Source organism: Sminthopsis crassicaudata, chromosome 2 (genome assembly GCF_048593235.1).
Source record: "Sminthopsis crassicaudata isolate SCR6 chromosome 2, ASM4859323v1, whole genome shotgun sequence".
NCBI classification, from domain to species: Eukaryota; Metazoa; Chordata; class Mammalia; order Dasyuromorphia; family Dasyuridae; genus Sminthopsis; species Sminthopsis crassicaudata.
Genome location: NC_133618.1, coordinates 250570742 through 250595248, shown reverse-complemented (window position 1 = coordinate 250595248; position 24507 = coordinate 250570742). Strand labels below are relative to the sequence as shown.

Below are 24507 nucleotides of genomic sequence, written 5' to 3'. Positions count from 1 at the left end.
AATTGACAGATCATTATTTTGTTTTGTCTCTATAACATCTCTCTTATATGTCCTCCCTTTTCTAATCATAGAGTCTCTAACTGTTCCAGACCTCATCACTTTTCACCAGCATTATTGCAAAATCTCCTATTTGGTTTCCCAACTCAAACATTTCCCTACCCCATTCCATCCTTCAAATAAATGTCAAAGCATATATCTTATCATAATATTTCATTCCTCTTCCCCCACACCCCACCTGACCAATAAACTCATGTGACTCCTTATAATCTCCAGGAAATATAAACTCATCTGTTTTATATTAAAAGTCTATCAATCACAACCTACTTTGTACCTTTCTCATCTTATATGTTACTCCTCTACATACACTATGCAATCCAGCTACACTGCCCTATGTGCTACCAATACTCCATCTAAAATCCCTATTACTGGCTGAACCCCCAAACATTATCTCCTCACTTCCACTTCCCTCGTTTCCTTCAAGATTTAGTTAAATTATCACTTTCTACTGTAAAACCTTCTTTGATGCCCCATGTGCACAGTTGTTAGTGAACTTCCTCCCTAATGATCTTGTTTTTCAAATATTATTTAAAAACCTATATATACATATAGTGTGTCTTCCATTAAAATGTAAGCTTCTTAATGCCAAGGACAGTTTGCTTTTGACTTCGTATCCCCAGCATATACCTGTCATAAAGCAGGTATTTAATTAATGTTGTCATTTGGTTAATTGATTGATCATGTTTGATTTAAATGTTTCACCCTTCATGTTTGTAACAGAGGAGTGATGTGATTTCTCCATCTCTCACATATAAAGAACACCAGAAGTGTTTTTGTGGACAAAAGCTGCTCTATGCTATAGTTTGGCCATGACAAGATCAGAGCAGACCAGATTAGACAAAGCAAGGAAGGACAGGACAAGACAAAACAAAATAAGACAAAACTTAGTGGTGATATAATAGCTGCCTTCTAGAGTTAAGAAAACCATTTGTCATTTCTGTTATAGTGAGAATTCCTTCCACGTATGATTGAACTAAATGGTTGCTAGAATCCCTTCTCTCAAATTCTATGTTTCTATAAAGAATTTGAAGAGTATAATGTAAAAGGGGGGGCCGGATGCAATCTGTCCCTAGAAGGAAAACCAAGAGCAATGGATGGAAGCTGCAAAGAGACAGTGTTATCACAAAGATGTGAGAGCTGGGCTCATGTGCCAAAGGAGTGATTACTCCCAATAAAGAGCCTTAGCACTACCTTAATTTAAACCAGTTCCAGTCTTAAGTGAGTCTGACCTCTTAAATGGGAGCATCAGGGGAAAATGCCCTAAACATCATATCATATCATCATATCATCTGCAAAGAGAAAATGTCCTAAACAAATCTTAAGTTTGGCTCATGTATAAAGAGATATGGTCTTCCCTAGAAAAGTGCTCTGATGTCCAATAGATCATGTTTGGGGCAGCTATTGATTTCCTTTACCACAAAATAAATAATCAAAATATAAAAGACATAAATGTGCACTTAAAATATTTAAAGAGTGAAATAATAACCCATAACTTCCCTTATATTCTAGGCATGCTACATTATAATAGGGATCCTATTTGGATGCAGATTGGACTGAGATGGTTGCTGATGTTTCTTCCGACTCTAAGTGGGAGACTTGAGTGTGTTTGCCATTTATACAATTAATGTTCTCTACTAGCATCCTCCCTTTGGGATTAGCATCATTAGCAGCCATGGTATTAGTATCAATGAAGTAGTGTGTGTGTGTGTGTGTGTGTGTGTGTGTGTGTGTGTGTGTGTCCATGATAGCCACTTTGGGAATTAGTATGTTTATTCCTAAAGGGAAGAATTAAGAAATGGATGGGGGGGGGAGAAAATCAGAATCACCAGATGCTGCATTTCTCTGAAAATTTTTTATGAGTCATTCTTCACCCTCAGAATATATGTTCAGTGGTTGAAGGATGGTCAGAATTGTAGCTTTTTATATAACAATATGTCATAGTGGCTATCTTCTGCCCTATAAATTCCATGGAAGTTAATGAAAGCAAAGATATCATACACGTCATCCTTTAACTGAAAGGAATGTGAATGAGCTTGCTGCCCCATAGATTTTAAGTAGCCTAATGAAAAGCTTAAGGACTTTTCCAATCTAGAAGGATTTTGGTGAGTTGGGAGAATGAGTCTGGTCCACACAAAAACTGATCTTAACATTTGCATTTCCCAATTCAGCCTTTTGAGAGTATCAAATTAAAACCATGATCTTGTCTACTCAACTGTTTCTTAATACCAGATTCTAGTAGTTGACATAAAAACTTGCCTTTTGTCAATCTATCTTTTGAATCTCTAATTTGGATCTGTTTCCATGATTGAAATTGTTTCTCCCCTTCAGCTCTTTTATCTACCCAATCAGTCTCAGTTATTAACATTTCTAAATGCTTCCAATCTGTATCTACACTGGAACTTCTTATTTAATCTATATGATGGACTTCCTTCCAGCCATGATCCTCACCAGACTTTGAGTGAGCTTGGGCTCAAGGGGCCACCAAAATGGTCAAAAGAAAACATGGTGTTTCTCTCTAGGAATGAATTTGGACTGTAGGAAGTAAGTAGCATATCCAAAACTACCTTCAAACTTCTAGTTCTCCATCCCTTCTCAAACCATGAGTTCTCAATCAAATGATTGAGAAAGGATAATCTCAATCAGTAAACTTAGGCATGGATAATAATCCATAATTTTCTCTTGAAATGGGACTTTTCCTTAGGTTTGATATCTCCAGGCTGAAAGCAGTCAATAGGAAAATTTCCCTAAGAGATGTAGAATCTAGTGCTGGTATAACTTGTCTCTTCTGAAATACTGGTAAAACCATGAAATATCTTTGATGAACAGCTTATTGCAAGTTACTTGTGTTATTAAAAAAGATTTATACTACCTTTATTCAAACTATTTTTGAGGCTCTTCATGATCTTTACAACATCTTTCCAGTAGCAAAAAGGGAAGAGCATGGCAATGGTCTTTCTATGTTTTTGAGGAAAGTAACTGTTATAGCTTTCTTTTATTTCTCTAGGAAAAGATGTTAACAAGAAAAGGTGGGTGAGGAAGGTGATAATAGTAATAATAAAGGAGCTGAGGGATTTAATGCCTTTATGAGGTGCTCAATAAATGTTGAATGAAATGTTTGTGGAACAAGATGGGGGCTGGTGGGTGGGGAAGAGAACAGACGAGGCAGAGAGGAGAGCAACAGTGACAACACAGGAGAGGAGGTTGTATTTAATGGTTTGTATTGCTGCCACCCCCAAACAGCTATATGGCATACTGACACTCAGGTCTCGAGAGGCAGTAAGGCATAATAAATCAAAGATTTGGAGTGAAAAAGACCTGGATTCAAACCTCCATCTCATATGCTTAATAATTATGTGGTCATAGACAAGGTCCTTGATCTCCCTTAGCCTCAGTTTCCTTATCTGCAAAATGAGTATAATACTAGTCCCTATCTTAACTAGAACCCTATCTTAAAGGGTTCATTTTGAGGATCAAATGAAATAATATATGTAAAGCATTTTGCATATCTTAAAACAACATTGTAAATGTGAACTACTGTTATAAAAATTCTGGAGGTGGTGATCTCTCACTTTGAGAAACACTGCATTCCTGTTCAGGAAATCAGAAGAGCTTATTCGAATTCCAAAGTGAACCCAAAGTACCATTGCCACATTTGCTTATGGAAAGTAGTCCTTTTTTCCATAGTGCTTCACTGACAACTGCGGATTTCTGCCTCAGCAGATTGCAGTTCAGGATTTGAAGTGGAGGAAAAATTCAAAACTTTGAGGAAGATGGCTTCTTTGTTCTACTGCATGAAAATTCCAAGGGATCCATTTTCTTCAGGCTATGTGAATTCTGAAATCTCCCAGAAATGTTCCTTTCATAGGTGGTCTAACACCTGACAGACTTGGTTTTGAAACTATTCAGAAAGGAAAAGGAAGGGGGAATGAAATGAACATTTATATACCACTTAACTATACATTAGTTGCTTTACAAGTATCATCTCATTTGATGCTCACAATAACCCTGGGAGGAAGATGTTGTTATTATCCTCACTTTACCCCTGAGGAAACTGAGGCGAACCAAGGTTAAATGACTTTGCCCAGAATCATACAGCTAGAAACTACCTGAGATTGGATTTGAACTCAGGTCTTCCTGACTGACTAGTCTTACCACCTAGCCGCCTGGGAGAAACCAGCCTTATCTCTTTCAATGTCCATTAGTATAGAAAAGGAATGAACTCTTCTATTGTATTCTTTAAGGGTGGGATAATGTTTTAGGTTATGTTTAGGTTATTATGTGATAAACAAAACAAGTCCCTTTCAACCCTAGCAAAGAAGCATCACAAACACAGTCTAACCCAGACAATGGATTTGGTAGTAGGCAAGTTCTCTGTAGAACTAGAGCAGTCTGCTACTGTCTTCTTGTTCCCAGACAAGTGCTGGAGAATGATTGGTAACTAAAGATCAGTGGAATAAGTTCTCATTTAACTGCCATATGTAGATAGTTGGAACTGACTCCATTTATATTACAGCAACAAACGAAAATAAAAAATCTACCGAGACCACACCTTTTCTTGCCAAGTAAGGCATAATATTTCTTGATTCTGTGCTAGCAATATGAGACCAGTCAGGAGAAAATTGACTCTGATTGGTTGTTCAGATCTGAACATCCTTCCCCCAACTGATCACACTCAGAAGAGAAAAAAATCTTATTATTTCTTTTGATGTAAAAACAACAAAAATCAAACAAATCCTTTCGTCCTTAGAGATATTTAGAAACATGAATCTCATTTAGATGCTTAACTGATTCCTGAAAAAGAAACCAAACCAAATTCTCAGAGAATATTAGAATATAAGGGACCTTAATACACAGAGAATTAGTGCTAAAAAGGACCTTCAAGATTAATGAATCCAACTTCTGCCCTCCCATTTGTAAATGAAAGGAGCAAGATCCAGAGAGATGTAGTGGTTTTCCCAAATCTTCCCATACACTTCACATACAGTTTCAATCTTGCTCAGAACCCTTTGGGGCAGAGTTTCAAAGCTTGACTGGAACTTGGTGAGGTCATCTATTTTAACCTGTGAACCCTTGTTCCCATTAGAGAAGGAAATATTTATTGATGCATTTCATAACTTGACACATATTGACAAGTTTTTTTAACTTCACCTCACTGAAAAGTAATTCCCCAGCTGCTATTTTCATAAAGTCATAGAGCCACAGAACACTGAAGCTGAAAGGGAATTCAACTAATGTTTTCCCCTTACAATGTAGCTGCTGATGACCCAACTTTCTTCTGGAATTGGATTCATGATGTGGTTATGAAAATGAGTCAATTGTTTTCTCTGTTTAAGTAACTATACAAAAAAAAAATCTGATTTAGGTAAGTATTTTTATTTATGGAATTTTACAGTTTATGTGTTAGAGAGGTAATATATGGTTCCTCTCCTAATCCTCACTCCCCAGCTCAGTTGATTCGGTCACAGGATAGAATTATAGATGATGAGGTATTAATGTGTTGACAAGGTGTTAACCGTTCAATTTAGGAAACATTAACATCTGCCTCTGAGTCATAAGGGAAGAACATCATTGGATGAACAATAGTTGGCCATGCCCCAGACCACTCTTTAAAGAGACAGTCCAGGCATTTCAAGAGACAATCTAGGTATGAATCACTCAGTAATTCAGGTAGGTCCCAGCTCTCCAGCTTTTGGGAGGGAAGAAGATTTTCTTCTCATCTCTCTCTCAGCCTAATATCAGAGTATCTAGTGTCATGTCTAGTGTCTAGTGTCTAGTATCTAATGTCAGAGCTATTTGCCCAGAAGAATTGCCAATCAGTCCAGAGCTCTGAAAGTTCATAGATTCGAGGATTTGAAAGTTCAGACAGGAGGCATTAAGCATGCACAGACATACACTCTCCACACAGTCACAGATAGAGAGAGGAGACCCAGTTATAAATTTAAGAGAAAGCTAATTTGGATATTAGGAGTTGAGTTTCAGAGAGGATTCCATGAGGAAAGAAATAACATTGCGATCTCATGAGTTATATATGTCTCCTTTGTGTGCCTTCATTACCATTGTACTCTCCCTTTGTGTCTATTCTTCTCACAGATGCTGTATTTGTGAGGTATTCTGGCTCAGGATTTTGGTGGGCATGTTTTGTAGCTACTGTTCTTATTCTACCATTTTTTACTAAGAGTTAATTGTATCTACTGTTTGACTACTAACTTGAACCAATGGGGGTTATCTTGGTATTCCTGGTCTCATCTCAGTGAGATACCAATGCATATGCCTATACTTCATTGAGAAGCTTTTCTCAGATGCTTCCAAATAATGGCTAAACTCCATAATCTCCTCCCCCTTATTGGGAAGCTCATCCAATTAACCAAGAATTCCTCCGATTAACACACTTTTACATATAATTCAACATTTCAGCACAAAACTGAAACTGGAATTTTATGCACTTGCAGCAAATTCAGTTAAATTAGAGTTTGTGGAATAAGAATTAGGGGGCGGTGGGAGAGCAACTAGGGTGTGTGGAATCTGCATGGAGGAGGGAGAGCAAATATTCCTGTTAAATAGTTGGAGGAGATTAGAGACAGAGTTCTAGGAGTTAAAAAACTTAAGGAACTTTGAGACCAAAAAGGGCAAGACCTAGGGAATAGGAGTCAGAGTCACGGAGATAAAGGGAAGTAAATTTAAGATGCATAGATGATAGCAATAAGCATCTTCAAGGAGAATTCTGAAGGAGGAAAGTTAGTCACTGAATGACGGTGGTCTGGTTATGGAAGTGAGAAACAAAGAATATGCCAGTTCCTCCTTCTCTTGTGTATCAGGGGACATAAAGAGGAGGAAACTATTGGAGAGGGTGCCAAGAGATGTGATAACTCCAGGAGAAATCTGGGTGTCAGTAAGAACCATAAGATGGAGGGAAATGTATCTATTATTGATTTAGAATTGAGTACCTAGTTTACTTTTCTCACTTAAAGAGAAGAAAACAGACCCAGAGAAGTGAAAAAACTTGCCTGATACCACAGTTAATAAATGGTGGAGACAAGATTCAACATCAGGTCTTCTGGCTCTAAATATGTTTCACCCAAGGAGAAGACAGTTGGAGAGAAAGGTCTAATGGCTACCAGATACTGAAGGAGATGGCAACTCAAGCCAGGAGAGTTGATGTTGAGAGGAGTCAAGGGGGAGGCAGAAAACATTGTGGGCAAAGAATCACATTCCTGAGATGTTGGCAGCTATGGCACAGACCCAATCTCTGAGCTGGCTGGCTATTTGTGATTTCATTAATGTATTTCTTTCCATTGGAAGGATCTCGACCCCATCACAATTTCAGAAACTTTGAGATTCTTATGGCTTTGCATATATTCTCTTTTGTTGTACTACCCAAAGTGCAAGAAACCATCTTGCTTTAAGACCAATCTCCTTTTCTGATCTTAATTCTTAGATGATACCTTTTACTTACTTGTACATGTTCTCAATGATACCAGGTTAAATCACTACCATACGTCTCTCTCATTTACAAGTTTTGATTCTTTGAACACTGTGATATTCTAATACTTAGTGCCACATTTGTATTTAAAACAAAGATTTCTGTGTTAGGAAGTACAATAGATGGAGATTGTTGAAAGGGTGCACAATTAGTCAAATATCATCCAATTTACTGTCTTTCCCCTGCTCAATTCTAATCCCAGCTAATCCATTCTAATCCATCAGTAGGATCTACTCAAGATGTATGTACTGATAAATTAAAAGGCTACCAATCCAGGAGAATATCACAGTCTGGATAATAGGCATTTCTTATTCATTTGATTTTTTTTTTTTACTTTGTGGATTATGAAGTTGGTCTCCACCATATGACTGAGTTTCTTTGAAGCCTCCCAGGACTTGAATTAATCAACATATACTGCTTTTTTTTTTTTTTTTTTTTTTTTTTAACAAGATGTCCTCCATGATTTTGTATGTTATGATCATTCAAGAATCCTTGATAAGTGTAGAGAAAGAAAACTATTTAATAATCCTCTTTCTTGTCCCTTTGCTACCTTTTATTTAACCTATACTAAAATGGTTTGGTTCATTTCAGTCAGGTTATAAAATTAAGTCTGGTAACATGCCAAAAGAATAGGGTTAGAAACAGCAGTGGGGCAGACACAATGACATCATATGCCTTTAGGATAAATGATAGCTCAAAAAAAAAATCAGATCAAAGAGAGAAAATGGGAAGCCATAAAATGAGAATTGTGCTGAGCTTAATTGTACTGTTCCTGCGAGGAGACTGACATATAGATATCAGTTTTGAATTGGGGTGAGGGGAAGTACATAGGTACCAGAATGAACAAAATATTTAACTCATTCTCTAATTTAAAAGACCTTATAGGGCCAAAGTCATGATAATGACCTGGGGCTGCTTATAGATAGGCATGAGATCAAATTGGGAAAGAGCTTTATCACTTCATTTTACTTGGAAGACTTTTTTATCCATGTTATTATTATGGTACATTTGAGAAAGTTAAGGCTAATATCTGCTTTCTTCTCTAAATTATTTGGAAATTTAGGATAACAGAGTGGAATAATGATTTTCAGAGATAATCTTAAATGTCTTCAGTCTATTGAGAAATTCAAATACTCTTGGCTGGCTTTTCAAAGTGCTTTATTATGATTTAGCACCATCCTACCTTTATATGTTTATTTCATATTGTTCCTCTCCACATATTCTACCCTTCTAGCCAAATTGGACTACTTGCTATCCATCATACACCTTCTGTGCTTTCCTATCTATGCCTGTACCTTATTCCTCCCTCATTCTTTGCTTTGTGAATCTGTCACTCCTTTAAAGCCTAACTCAAAAATCATCTTCTCCATGGCCTTTCTTGATTCCCTTAATAACTAATCTTCTCCTTTGGCCCCTCCACATATTTCCTGCATGTCAAATTACCCTACCCCTAAATTGCAAAATCTTGGAGATCTTATCATATCTCAACTTTGTAACTTTCTTAATTTCTGGCACAAGAGTCTGCATATCGGATGCAGTTAGAAAATATTTAATTTTATTAAAGGATTTGTTAAATATTAATGAAAGTGTAGAGTGGTCCATGCCTATTTTTCTTTTGTTTCTCCTCCCTAGCACTAAAATCTAAAAGAGGATAACATGGGTTACAGATAGTAGAAGTTAAAGGCATCATGGCTGAAAGGAAATGGTATTGCCAAGATTTGCCTTTACTGATTATCACAACTGATTTCTGTAGTAACTGGGAACTTCTCAGGAATATATACAATAAAAATAAATGTCAACATATGTAGAGAACTGCAATGTCTTAATATTTGTGGAAGGAAAAAAAATTTACTTTAACAATAGGACAAAATCAAGGAATTGAGGAATGAGGAAATGAGGAAATTGATTTTAGTTTTAGGTTTCCAAACAAGGGTGGCACACGGAGAAAAGCAATTTTTTTAAATTATGAAAAATGATTCAGTGATACAGAAAAATTTTCATAAAGATAACAAGATTGCCCCAAATTTTCCATTCTACAGTAAAGCACTAATTTCTGACTTTTCTGAACTAATAAGCTTTATTGAAGCACAATGTAATTGCTCCTACTGTGCACTTGGTCACAGTATGTAAAGTGGCTTCTGTAAATTGCTGCTTTATTCAGCTACTGCCATTGCTTACTGATACTCTTAGAAACGTCCAACCATTGCTTTGATGTGTGACTATTAAATGCAAAATCATTTAGTAGCATCATAGAAAGGTATGTCCCTCTCTTCTAAGTATGGCATGTTTGTGTTCCATGGCTAGAAGAAGGAAGAAAAAAATTATTTTTCATCACTAAATTCGAGTGTTAGAGAGTATGAGTTAACAGGAAAACCTGTCTATAGTTAGAATGAACTTAAGTGAATTTCATCAGAGGAAAATTATATAACAAAATCCAAGCATATCAAAGGAATCTGGAATAAACCAATACATTTCGGGGGTGGGGAGAGGGAAATAAACCAGGTATTTTAAACATTGGGAGGTAAAGTCACATTCATTCAGGAGAGAGGGAAGAGAGACAGAACTATCCTGGCTGGCTCCATTTTTTTCCCCAAATTGCAAATGCAGGCCTGGGCCCTACTCTGTAAAGATGAAAGGCTAATGTTAATTAACATAAGCTCATATTTTATTTTACTCTTAGAAAATCCTTTGTGGTACGTAGGAAGAGAAACTAAATGGATATAAAAACCTCTAGCTTCTAAAACAGAGAAACCTTTGAAATTATAAGACATTAAAATAAAACTCCAAGACTCTCTCCTAGTCTAGATGGATGGAACTACATCAAAAACAAAATTATTTCCAAAGACTCTTGAAGGTAGCTTATCATTCAACACAAGTTTAACAATAAGTATGTTGAAAATAAAATTAATCCAACATCTAGACGGTTATTATTTCCTTCACCATCAGGGATCCCATTTCACTAAACTGCAATCCCTTTATACTTTAAAAAAAATTTTTTTTCTTTACTCTTATCCATGGCATCCTTTATTTCCCCAAAATAATCATATCCTATTTCTTTTCCTTACAAATTCCCATTTGCTCCTGCTTTTTGTTTGTTGGCTTCCATCTCATGGCTTTTCAAATTTCTCTGGAGGCCTCTGCATACTTTAGAATTATTAGCTTCCATTTAAGGAAGAAGTGTCCAATTACATTTTACTAGATAACCAGGTTGTAGATGAGATTAAAAAGATGACTTATTGGTACAATTAGCAACTTGTTGCCACTAAAAATTATGAGTAGGCTTGATTCATAGTAAAATGTTTGAGAAATAATCTCTCTATAGTAATTAAAACCACACAAACACTTAAGAGTTGTTTTTTAGATAACATTTGCTTTTATGTAATATTATATAAGTGAAAGATTCTCTCAGCTGTTATTATAATTGGCTTTGGGTCATTACCTACCAGTAAATTATAGTTTTCTGCTCTAGTTAGGATTAGGCAGACTTTGGCAAGCTCATGATCCCTGGAAGGTGTAACTTAAGATTTTTTTCAAAATTTCCAGCAAAATGTTTATGAATATGAATGCATTCTTCATATGCAAGGAAAATTATATCAGCTTTTTACTTTATCATATTCATATTATGAAAATGAAGTCAGAAATTATATTATCCAGTGTCACATTAACTAATTAATACTCTGCTTGAAGTATTTAAGTTCTAAGACAGAAGGTAACAGTTTCTTAGGATGCTAGATGCATTCATTCATAAAGCACATTTCATGATTATTTTTCAGTGTTTAGCTCAACAGGACACATGAGTCTGCTTTGCAAAATATAGGAATGAACCTAGTAAATTTTCCAGTAGTTTTAAATATGGGGCGAAAAAAATCATCCTGTATTTATGTCCTTTACATTAAATTAAATCATAACAAAGATAGTGTATGAAAAAACACTTCTGATCCCTAACCCCAGTAGCACATGCAGAACATCATATCGATAATTTTTAGGATCTCTAAAACCTGATGCTTCTTAATTTGACACTGAAAGCTAACTGACTGGGCAAAGATTATTTCCAATGGCCTTAAAAAGCTACTGTTGTGATCAACTACTGAAATAGAAAATAAAATTAAAACAGGAGTAGTGAATCTCTACTAGTGAATATCTGCATTTTCAAGCAGCATTTTATAACATCAATCAGCAATGTGTCTCCTCTTGCTAATTACAGCTGTTAATTAACACAAATGAGTCCAATCTCAGAAAATTAACCACAAGGCTGACTGATGCATTAAGCATTGGTAAGCAGGCTGGGTGTCAGGTGGTGGGGCAATATGCTGTCACACAAGGAAATCTAGTACAGATTCAGCACTTCCTGGGCCAGAAGGTATAAGGATCATTAAAGGATCATGTGCCACTTGAGGATAAGCCCCTGACTAACCAGTGAAGGGTAACAACCTACTAAATTAAATGATTTATAAATTACTTTCTCCTACACAAAGATCACATACACATCACAAATTAAGTACATTTTATTGATGCAGCAATCCTCACTTTCACTGTCCTTGATGCTGTCATTCTTGTTACCATTTTCAAATTTCCAAGAGTTTTAAGATTTTTTTTCCTTCAATAACCAATTCTGCTTTAACTTTAATCATCACCAATTTAGTGGCTCTTGTCCCTGTTTGCGCTCAGTCTCTACATAATCATCATATAATTCTTTCAAATGCAACAGCAATTCCTCTAAGTTCTCTCCAGTCAATGCTGACAAGGGGATGACCTTTTGTTCTAATCGAGCCTGAAGTTGAGGAAAATTGACTTTAGATTGAGGAAGGTCAATCTTATTTCCAATGATTGCATGTGGTCGCTCTGACAAGCCTTCTTCATATTTTTCTAGCTCATATTTTAAATCCTCAAGCTGAGTCCATGGTTCTGCTACCGAGAGATCCACCACAAATAACAGAAAGCGGCATCGCTCAATGTGTCTCAGAAAAGCAAAACCTAAGCCTCTGTTTTGATGAGCTCCTCTTATTATACCAGGAATGTCAGCTACTACAAAAAACAAAAAAAAACCAAAAAAGCAAAAGTATGATTAGCAAACACCATATGTGACTTTAACTGTGCATCTGTGCAAACTTTTTAGCTGAATGATAACATGACCATATATATATATATCAATTCTGGTGGTCAAAAAACTGGGTTTTATTATGACTTTCTCATCCAACTCACTGCTTGAACTTAAATACATTCCTTTAGTACTTGAATATTTCAGTTGGGCAGTGTTTATGAAAGTATATCTAATTTTTCTTTCTGAAAAATGCTTTGAAACATTTTGGTGAAAAAAAATTATGAAAATATAATTCTACCTGCTTTTTTGCTATAGTGGGGAACAAGGAATGTGGAACACCATATATGATGCTAATCTTTTCCAATATGTTGGTTAGTTTTACTGAATTCTTTTTTTCCCTCTTTTTCCCTCTTTATTAAGAGGGATGGCTCGTTGAGAGGAGAGGAATAAACTGTGAGATATGGGTAATCTAAATACAAAAGATAAAAATTAATTTAAAAAAACTTGGAGGGAGCAACATATATTGGGCCAAAATACTAAATGCTATTTGACATATTCTAGTCTGCAAAATTCTTTAAAAGAAAAATAGCTTTCTGCATGCTATAAATAACTTAGAAATTATTGCAAAGCACTTTGGAAATACAAAGAGCTACACAAATAACATTACCAGCAGGCTTACTTGTAATTTTAACAAGTACATCATCTCCTAAAATAAAATTTTTCCCTCTTAAATGGCACAGGAAAAGTTTAAAAAAGTGATTTTTTTAAATCACATGTGGTCCACATGACTGATACTGCTGTGAAAAGCACAGCACAAAGAATAAAAGTAGTAGAAATAATTTTCCTCATCACTGAAATTTAAATGAAAATTTGCTTAACAGGTGACAGGTTAATAATGAAAAATCACTCCCCTAAAATTTATAATAATAGCAATCTAAGAATATTTTGAATGAAAAACATTTTTATCACTTTAAATAGAAAGCTAAATTCAATTAAATCTAACCAGATAGCACACCCACATTTTCCTCAATTAACCATTATTTTTAAAATCAACCTAATCTCAAGTGTATATGAGAAAATTTACCTGCCACTTGTTGGTAGCCTTCATAGTGAACAATACCTACATGAGGATTTAAGGTAGTAAATGGATAAGAAGCCACAGCAGGTTTTGCATTGGAAATTGCTCTAAGAAGTGATGATTTTCCAGCATTGGGGAATCCCACCTAGAAAAAAAATGTTTAAATAATTACATGATCTTATGAAAATTTCTTTACACTTATAAATTATTGAAACTAATCAGGATTAAAAGAATTTCTAGAATAGAAATGAATTTTTATGGATAACATGAACTAATATTAAACTAAACAACACAATGGCTGAAAAATAAATGAATTTCAATTTTCTTATTGTTTTTTGAAAATTAATAAATTCGTATAAATGTATTCTTATAATATGCTGGGTTTTTAAATTTTTTACCCCAATAAAGGAAACAATGAACTGGAGATAAATGAATCTGAAGGTACTGGTACATACCATTCCTGCATGAGCCATAGTCTTCATTTCTAAATAGAGTACTCTTTCTTGACCCGGTTGCCCAGGGGTACAAGTTACTGGTGCTCGATTGTCATTAGCCAAAAAAAATCGATTGCCTTTTCCTCCAGCTCCTCCTAAGGCTGCAATGTATTCATCACCTGGCTGAGAAAGATCAGCTACAATTTCGTTTTCCTCTTTAACCAGAGTACCTGGGGGAACCTTGAAAATAAGGAAAGGATTCATAGATCTATATCCTACATACAACCATTGCAAGTCTGTTCTGAATATATTCCCTAGGTAAAGAATCAAATAACCACAAAGCCAAAAAAGAACAAAAGGTTTATGTTTAGCAATGCTTTTGTTCAAGTTCTACTGTGCTCAGCAGTGCAATTATAAAGTAATCATGAAAACATGATCCCTGTCCTCAAAGTATTGAACTTAGAAGAGGTTATCTAAGACTAATTTTAATTACAAAAAAAACCTTTTTAAGACTTTTAAAAACTTTATGATACAGGATATGAGTAGAAGTAGTAAGAAAGAGAACACAAAGAAAAAACATTAAGAGAAAAGAGAAGTGCACTGTCACCAAAACCCCCCCAACATAATACTCAAATTAAATTGTTTCCTAAAATGTCCAGGGATTGTTAGTGATGTTTCAATATGAATGTGAAAGAGAAACAAATTGTGGAAAGGGAAGGAAATTTTTTTAGAAAAACTTTTTCAGGACTGAACTTTTCTTTTCTGGCCTGAATAAAAGATATATCTTTGCCCATTTTTGTCTCAAGACTTCATGTGTAAAATTCGAGTTAAGTGAGAAAACTACAGGAATCTAAAGACATTATGTTGAGTTACATCATGTCTGATAAGGAAACAAACAAAAATACAACTTACTCTAATGTAAAGGCAATCTCCATTACGCCCATAACAGTTTTTGCTTCCACCAGGCTCTCCATCAAACCCCCGATACACTGAAAGGACTGAAGATAATGATCTGACATGCTTGTCAACTAAAAATTAAACCAAGGTTTATTACATTATTTCAGACTTAATTTAAAAAAATAAACAGATTCAATGAATTTTCTATGGTCTAGCCAAAACCAAAACAGAACAAAAATTACATCTAGATAAATGGAATGATGTGCAAAATACATAAATCTTCTCTAAGGATATGTCCAGAAGTTATTTAGTTAACAATATAACTTCACAAGAAAAAAATTCTCTTTATTTTGTAATGCTGGAGAAACTGAGGCAAGATAAGAGATTAGAGAGTTTTTAATATTTTATTTGAGAGGGAGAGATTGTGTTGGGGGCATGTTGCCCCCGGGACTGATGTCTCAAAACATCCAGCAGGGAATATGAGTTTTCAATGACTCTAAGCCCAGGTAGACAGACAAAGGCAGGGGGTGTGGAGTCCAAACTCTGGTGAGCGGGAATCTCCAGGCAGGGACTGTCAATCCAGTTTTGAGAGGTTGGGGGTAGGACCATAAATTCTAATGAATTGGGAGGACTTAGGAAGTATCCAACTATCGTCATTAAGTCTGAAACTTAGATATAGTGACAATGCCAATTAGGTATCTGAGACAGAACATCTGGAGTCTTATTTTTTGGAATGCCAGATCTCTATAGCCCTAATTATCTCCGTTCTAATGAGCAGAAAACAGGGGGTTGAAAACAGGGGAATTGTGGCAGAACAATTGGGGAAAGGCAATTGTGGCAGGACAATTCATGGAAACTGAGGCAGAACAATTTATGGAAACTGAGGCAGAACAATTTAGGGAAACTGAGACAGGACAATTAGGGAAACTGAGGCAGGACAATTAGGGAACTGTGGCACAACAATTTTCCTTCAAATAATTTATGAAAATTGTTTTTCTTTGTAATTTTAAAGTATAAAGGTATATTTAGTAAAATTCAAATTTGTCTTTGGAGAAAGTAATAGCTTTTAAATCTTTATCCTTCCCAACAAGAAAGACCAATTTACCTTTCAGAATAACATGGCCACCATCTCCTCCATCTCCCCCATCAGGTCCACCATATTCTTTTCTGGGCTCGCTATGAAAACAACTCATTCCATTGCCTCCACTACCTCCAGTCACAAATACTCTTCGATGATCCACAAAATACCGTTTCTACAAAGCAAAGGCCATTTTTCCATTACTAATACATTTTTAATCTTTCAGCAAATCATATATATATGACAATTACCCTTTCTATTTATAAACACCTTAATTCTTGTACTTATCTTTCAATAGATCCTCCAGTTTTGTGTTGTGGATGCCAGTAAAGCACTTATTCATCTTGTAGCCTTCATTCTGTCCATGACAAAGCTAAACTTTTTTCATATTTTTAAAGTTAATCCTATTAATATATTGCTGACTGCTCCTAATAATTCCAATTTTAAGGAAAAATAGGATTAAAAGCTACAAGGGATATCACTGGCCAGCTAGTCAAAACTCCTTCACTGAAAGATAAAGAAACAGAGAGGCCAAGAGAACCTGTGACTTGCCTAAAGTCAAAAAAGTAGTGAGTAGCAGGGTCAGAATTCAGATGCAGATCCTTTTATTCCAAATCCAGCAACATTTCTACTTTCTACTGTCATGACACATTCATTTCAAAAAGGCAAATTTAAATAAATAATTCACATTACAAGTAAAATATGTGAACGAGCACTCCATTCGTTAATAAAGTCCTCCTCTGTGGTATGGAAGTGGTATGGAAAGACTAGGTCAACTTTTGTCAAGTTTTAAGCTCTGAGACTAGATGTTCAAACTGACTGTGTCTTTCCTCCAAGCATAAGCTAACTAAATACAGAGAAGCTTAGAGTAGGATGCTGATTACCAAATAAGGATCTCAGTTGGTATGTTTGGGTTTTGGGGAGTCTGGAGTGAATAGGGTGAGAGGAGAGAGATTAGGCCATACCAACTTATGAAAATCATCTAAATGGGGAGTTCATAAAGTATGGAAGTAAGTATGCAACCATTAATACACGAATCTAATAACAAACTCAAGATATCTAACCTAAAAACAGAAGGGAAAAAAAAAACTACTCCCTAAACTTTTAGAAATAAAACAATTTGTTAAGTTATTCATTTGAGCAGCAAATGAGAAAAGGTATCCGTTTTTAGATTCAGAAGACCTAGTTTTGAACCTAAATCAATACTTACTAGCTATGTGATTATGGGACAAATCATATAACCTCTTTAATCCTCAATTTCCTCATGCGTAAAAAGGAAATAACATTTGCACTATCTCAAAGGATTTTGTAAATAAATTGCCTTACAAACTATTAAGCAATATATAAATGAGTCATTGTTATTTATTTAGGAACACAATCTTGGAAGAACAGGTCTCTACCATAACAACAAAATTATAATTCGAAAATGAAAAAGAACAAAGAGTAAGATAAATATCTCCAAATATAAATTACTCCTATAAACAGAAGGAACATTTTAAGAACAGTATACTTGCTGGCTGGAAAATCAGATTTTAAAAAAAGTAGTAGTATATTTAAGTGTCTTTTTTAATAGTGACTTTTTCTAGAAAAGAAGATCAAGTGAGGAGCAGCTATCTAACCATTTAGAACAAATGAAGGCAATATTCTTTGTTTTTAGGATTTAAGGACCATATCACAATAAAATCATCAGTTTTCCTTTTAAGGACAACAAACTCTGCCAAACTCCTATGATGTTTAAAATATTTTAAAAATAGATCAACTCCTTTGAGCTAAAAAAAAAAAAATCTGGCCCTATACAGTGTGTACATAATAATAATGTGCTGAAGATCTTGACCATCATAAAAATTCTTCCCATAATACACTAAAAGCCTCTTCATCATGTTCACTTTTTTTCACAAATGGAATTAAATTTTTTTTAAAGACTTTTAAATTTCTTTGGCACCACCACATGGAAAAACTGTGAATTACTGCTTCAAAAATCAATATATTTTCAGTATAGTCAACACTAATTCCTTCAAAAAAAATAATTTAATTGGCTAACAGCATGTACAGATTATACAATGTTCTCTAATAATTCAAATTTAAAATTCAGATATGACAAGCAATGCAGAACAATGGAAAGAATGGGAACAATACAGAAATTCAACTAGATTTTAGTTTAAATGAATATTAAATATTTTATTAAATCCTAGATGCCCTAATAACATTAATCTACAATCTTTCCACTTAGCAGAAAACAAAAATATAAGGAAACTTCTTGTTAATTTCAATCAATAATTACTTCACATCTCAAAAGATTTAAATAAGAACTGGAGAACCATGAAAAATAAATATGATACTTTTTAAAAGAGAGGAGTATATATGACTATGTTTGGCAAGTACAGATAGTTCCTTTTATTATTTTCCAAAGATTCTCTATACAATTTTTTTATTTTGTTTCAAAAATATATTCCCTGAATAACTGTGACCATATTACATTAATTACAATCAACAAGAATAAGACAAAGAAGAAAAACTTCCCCAGAACAGCAGCTCATCTTCTACAATGGAAGCTAATGGCAGCATTTAAATACCAAGCCTAAAAACAGTATTCAATACAATACACTCTGAAAAAGGTTATGAATTTCATGTTTAGTTCTTACCAACTTTTTCTCAGAAAGGTTTCTTTTCCTTTTAGGTTCTTGATGATTTGAACATTGTGCACAGCTAAGGAACAGAGGCCTTGGAGAAGCTTGTTGTTTAAATAGGTAGCCAGGATCAAGAAGAGAGTCTGCAGCTGGAATCCATGGCCTCTTGCTTTCCAATATAGCTCTTGTTAGTGTGAAGACAAACCTTGGAGGTAACATGCTCACCTAAATGAGTTAATTTTATATCAAATCTTTATTCTGTCATGGGATTCAGACACCCAAATAGTGAACCCAAAATGATAAGGCTTTGCACCTAAAATCAATCCCTCCCAACTTTGAAATTCTTTGATGTACAAAACTTGTATGAAACCTGTTTAAATAAAATCAGAGATATTTATAAAACTAAACTAGGATATCAAATTATCCATTAGTGGCTTCCTCATTTAATATCCAGAATTCAAAACACATAGAATTTTAGAACTGGAGGGTCCTTGGAAATCATTTGGTCTCCTTTTTTCTTATTACCATGGAAAATTTAGAGATGAGGAAAATAGAGCCCAGAAGTGAAGTGGTTTATCTAAGGTTACACTGTCAGTTAATGATGGGACTAGAATTAAATATCTCCTGATTTCCAACCACTCTATTTCCTAACCAAAGGGCATTCCTGACCTTTTTAGTTATTGAGTCATTTCAGTCATGTCCAACTCTTTATGATCCCATTTGGGGTTTTTTGGGGGGTTGAAAATACTCAACTGGTTTGTCATTTCTTTCTCCAGCTCATTTTACAGATGAGGAACTGAGGTAAACAGAGTCACAAGGTAGTGTCTGTGGCTGGATTTGAATTCAGATCCTTCTAGCTCCCAAGCTGGTACTCTACCCACTGCATCACCTAGTTTTCCTCCATTCCTGACCTTACTTTTCTTACAGTAATTCTAAACAATAACAACATACCTGATATACAGAATTTAATAATCTGAAAGCACTTCAGAGGTCATCTAATTCAAAACATACTTAAACAGAAATCTTGTCTAATTCACCACATTCCAATACAATTTTGATTAGATAACTCTAATAATAGAATTTTTTCCATTACACTGAATTTGAATCTGCATCTCTGCAACTTACTACTGCTAATTCTGCTCTTTGGAACCATACAAAATCAAAACAAACAAACCAAAAAACCAGTTTCTCACCACACAACAATCCTTCAAATACCCAAAGACAATTATTAAATCCCTCCCAAGTCTCCTCTGCTCCATGCTAAATACCTCTAATTTCTCAACCTATCCTATTATGGTATTGTTTTTTAAAGTCATTTTGCCATTATATCAAGAACTAGCAAAAACCTAAGAGGTCAATCCTTATTTTAAAGAAGAGAAAAGTGAGGCCTGGGGAGATTAAGTGACACTCCCAAGGTCACATAGGTAGTATCACAGGCAAGATTTAAACTTAAATTCTCACATTCTAGAGCATTTTTCACTGTATCATGTAGCCATCCTGACTGACTTCTTTTTGATATACTCTAGCTTTATCAATTTACTCCTGGTATCTAGAAATAAACACAACATTCAACAAGACCATCACATTCCTCATTCTGGACACAATGGTTTCTATGAATGTAGTCTAAGATCACACTGGCTTTTTTCAGCTGTTATATCACCGTTGACTCACACTGAACCAAAAGTCCACTAAAAAACCTATAAATTGCTACTTGCCTGAGCTCCACTCTCCATTAATTTGCATAGAATTTTTTTTTTTTTTTGAGAAAATAAGAGGGACAGTTAGGTGGCGCAGTGGATAGAGCACCAGCCCTGAAGTCAGGAGGACTGAGTTCAAATATGACTTCAGACACATACTTCCTAGCTATGTGACCCTGGGCAAGTCACTTTACCCCAATTGCCTCAGCAAAAACAAAACAAAACAAAACAAAACAAACAAACAAAATAGAGTGGAATTTAAGTACCTCTATTTAGAGTATCCTTATTAAATTGGATCTTATAAAATTCAACCTATGGCACCCAACCTATCAAGATCTTTCTGGATAGCTCATCCTGCTATCTTCATGAATTAGACAACTTTGCATCTTCAGCCACATCGCTGATATTTCAAAACTAAAGGCAGACTTATCTCCTCACACATGTGGATACTGAACATATAAAAGTGGTCCAATCTAAGAAATATTTTAGCAAATTTTTAGGTATACACATCCCTTCTCAGTCTTTTCATGCAACTGTCTTTATTTGCAGAACGCAGCTATATAGTGTTTCAAAGAACGGTATACACAAGTTGTTGGATCTCTGCATCTCTGTATACTTTATAAATTAACAGACTAAGAAGAAATAATCTGCAAATAACCAAATTTCTAAGTAAAAGCATAAAAGCAAGAAATATGGAAGGTGAAGGTGGGAGCACGTAAGAAAGGGCGGTAGAATAAAGCACACTGGAGTGGGCACTAAAAGACTTGCGTTATCTGACACCCTTTTTGGTCCGGAGAAAGGATTAGATTCTAAGACTATCTGAATCAAACCGCCCTTTTCCAAAAAGTCTTCCCTGATTTCTCTTTGCCTCTCTCCTTTCTTTCCCCTCGCCCCTCACCCTGGGCCTTCCGCGGGTTCCCTCTTGGACAGAATATATCTAGTATGTACATAGACGTCTGCATGTTGTGTCTCCCATTATAACGGGGCTCTTTGAGAGCAAAGATCCTTGTTTTCTTCCTTTCTATATCTTTCCAGAGATTACCACAGGAAATGGTACTTAGTAAATGCTTGGCTGCCCAATGCAAAATCAAAGGACTTGCAGACAACACCAGTTGAATTCATTGGTTTGCTCTTTATGAAGTGTTCTACGGGACTAGCTTAACTGTGGTCCATGACTCCATACGGGGTCTCTCCTAACTTGAATGTGATCGAGAAATTACGATTAACAGGAGGGTCATGTAATGGGGAAAGGGCTTGTGAGTGGGAAGTTTAAGAAGTCCTGGCCTGTGGAAACCTTCTAAGTACTTCTTTCTTCCATCCCTAGCTGAGGACACACAGGCAGATCCCGGCCCGGTACTCCAATCCAAACCACGTGCTTTTATGAAAAAGGGCGCTGGAATATGACCCGGAACGTCATTTACTTTCTCCGGCCTCAGTTTCCCTATCTGCAGAACAGCTCTGAAACCCCGACCGCAGGAATGGCGATCCTTTCCCTGCCCCGCTCCCAGGGCGGGTGCCTCTCCACATGTCTCCCCAAGGGCAGTTTCTTTTCCTAATCGCGTCCCGCGAGTGACGCTTACGTAAGTCGGGAGCTAACCTCCCCTATCATATGCCTGGCGGCCCCGACTATGTCTTACTCCCTTACTCCCTTGAAAGTCCGACGTAAGGTCCTGCCTGTGACTGGGGTCCCGGGAAGAAATGACTCCCTTACGCAGACCCTTCCCACCGGCCGAGACCCCAGGCTACCCGGCTCCACCGCCGAAGGTCAAGGGCCGGGGTCGTTCTCCAAAGACCCCAACTTAGCCCCACCTTCTTCATTTGGAGGGAAAGAGGGGAGCGGAGTCTCTGCACACCGACCCAGCATCACCTTCCCTCCCCAAGGGTTCACTTAGTTCCAAGTAAAAAAAAAAAAAAATACTTACTTCTGTTCGGAGGGAACTTCCGGTGCTACTTCCGGCTTCCGTGAGCGCGGGCCCCGCCCCTCCCTCTAGTCTTCCGCACCTTCCCAAGCTCGGCTCAGCCCCAGGGGTTCCTCGCCTAAACCCCATTCTCACTGCGCATGCTTGAAGTGCTGGGGCAGTCGGCCGCTTCCCCTTTTTCCTGTTTTTCGCGGTTCCCCGCCTCCCTCGGCCAGTGCGCACAGTCTCGTGTGTTTCTGTGTGTGCTGTCCGAGTCTTTATGGGTGTGTGTCTCTGTATCTGTGTGTATGTCTGAGTGTGTGTGTGTTAGTTCTCTCACTTCCTCTTTTTAATCCTGAAAGAGGAATTTAGGTGACGTCTCAAGCTCGGTTAAAATGAAAGCTCCTTGAAAGGGCCGGGTTTGTCGTCTCTGATGAGCCCGCTCCTGAGAGCTGGTGACGGTGACTGCTGACAAGCAAGGCGAGAGTTGTTAGGACCCCTGGGTTAGGGAAGGAGCCTTGCGTTCTCCGCACCCAAAATATCCTTGTGGCTTTACTTCTAGGACCCGAGACGAGAGCCCTTTATCAGGACGAAGTCTCTGTGCTCAGAAGGAAGCTCAAGGTTGCTGCGATGAGAAAGCATCTCATACATGCCTGGATAACTGAAGGCTAAACCGGAGGACGGTATCATTACGGTCCCTCCCTGTGGCGACCCGAGACCGGCCAAGTCTTACACTACCGCCCTGGATGCTCTAGGCCACGAGGACTATGTGAAGAACAGCATTACAGAAACCTCTCAGGCTGCCTGGGCCGGCCCGATTATTGCTGCGGGCTGGTGAATTTGAAATCTCACTCGAGCATGCACGTGTGGTTGCATAACTGATGGTGTAATCTAATTGGATTCCACCCAGGCTTCCATCCTCCTCTCCCAACCCCCAACAGTTATGAGGAAATTGTCAGGGAAGTCAGTACTACATTAAGGAAATTGGCTCCGACCCTGATACAGTAGCTTTTGTGCCAGTCTCAGGTTGGAACTGTGACACCGTGCAAGAGCCAAGTTCCAATATGCCCTGGTTCAAGAGGGAAAGTTACTCACAAGGCCGACAGTGCTGATGGAAGGACACTGCACGAAGCTTTGGGTTGCATCCTGTCACCAACTTGTCCCCCTGACGCGACCCTCTGTCTGTCCTTCCAAGATGTCTACAAAATTGTCAGTTTGGGCTCTGTCCCTGTTAGCCAAATGGAATCTGGTGTTTTAAAACTAAGAGTGACCGCTTCTGCCCCAATGTTACACCTGAAGTAAAGTCTGTTGAAGGTACGGGAAGCTTTGTGTGAGATTCTGACTGAGGAACACATTGGTTTGGAGGTCAGGAATGAGTTTGTCAAAGATGTTTGCTGTAGCAATAATGCATGTATCTGTAATAACAAGAGTGACCACCTATGGAAGCAGCTGCCTTCACGGCACTGATAATTATTTTGAACCATCCAGGCCAATCAGTGCTGGCTGCGCACTAGTTCTGGACTGTCACACTGTTCATGTTGCTTGCGAGTCTGCTAAATTGAAGATTGATTATCATTCCAGTAAGAAGCTGGAAGAGGTCCTAAATTTCTGAAATCTGATGCTGCTGCCCTTGTTGATATGGTTCCAGGTCAGCCTATGTGTGTGGAGAGCTTTTCTGATTATCCTCCAATGGGTAGTTTTGCTTTTCATGATACTGAGACAGACAACTGCTGCAGTTGGTGTCATCAAGGCAGTTGACAAGATAGCTGCTGGCGCTGGCAAGGTCACAAAATCTGCCCAGAAGGCCCAGAAGGCGAAATGAATATTCTGTACAACACCTGCCACCCGTCTCAATCTATGGTAGAAGAATGGTCTCAGAATTGTTTGTTTCAATTGGCCATTTACGTTTAATAGTAAAAGATTGGTTAATTATTACATTGTATCATAAAAGCTTCAGGAGGAAAGGAATGTTTTTGTGAACTCTTCCTTTTGTGGAAGTTTTAAGTTATTAGTTTTTAAAATCAGTCATTTATAAATGGAAACAACTTGACCAAAAATCTGTCACAGAATTTTGAGAATTTTTAAAACAATTTAATATGGAGGGGGGAAAAGAATATAAAAGCTGACTGCTTCCATTTCTTTTCCCTCTATTTGCCAGGAAGTGATGGGACCAGTTGCCAACATCTTGGTTTTTTTGATGTTAAGCTTTAAACCAGTTTT

At 36.8% G+C, this 24507-nt stretch overlaps 1 protein-coding gene and 1 pseudogene across 8 annotated transcripts; one reads left to right on the top strand and one right to left on the bottom strand.

Moving 5' to 3' along the window:
• Window positions 1-12024: 12024 nt before the first annotated feature.
• MTG2 (mitochondrial ribosome associated GTPase 2) lies at window positions 12025-24214 on the bottom strand. 8 transcript variants are annotated; one of them, XM_074288755.1, is made up of 7 exons: window positions 22312-24214; window positions 18708-18917; window positions 16093-16240; window positions 15003-15118; window positions 14112-14330; window positions 13663-13801; window positions 12025-12562 (listed from the first exon to the last, which is right to left on the bottom strand). In XM_074288755.1, exons 1-7 carry the CDS (start codon window positions 22435-22437, stop codon window positions 12168-12170), a joined length of 1353 nt encoding a protein of 450 aa, XP_074144856.1. In that variant the 5' UTR covers window positions 22438-24214; the 3' UTR covers window positions 12025-12167. The 8 variants fall into 8 exon arrangements, with proteins under 8 accessions (XP_074144856.1, XP_074144857.1, XP_074144860.1 ...); XM_074288756.1 differs by having other exon boundaries at window positions 12025-12559; XM_074288759.1 differs by having other exon boundaries at window positions 22199-22314.
• Window positions 22949-24220, top strand: LOC141555688 (elongation factor 1-alpha 1 pseudogene; annotated as a pseudogene).
• The last annotated feature ends 287 nt before the right edge of the window (window positions 24221-24507 follow it).

Coding starts and splice junctions, on each gene's coding strand:
- MTG2 (XM_074288755.1), bottom strand. CDS start 22,437: ATGGGGTTTAGGCGAGGAACCCCTGGGGCTGAGCCGAGCTTGGGAAGG. Junction 14,331..15,002: donor GAGATTGCCTTTACATTAGA/GTAAGTTGTATT, acceptor CTTATTTTCAAG/GTTCCCCCAGGTACTCTGGT. Junction 13,802..14,111: donor CTATGGCTCATGCAGGAATG/GTATGTACCAGT, acceptor TTTTTTTTCTAG/GTGGGATTCCCCAATGCTGG.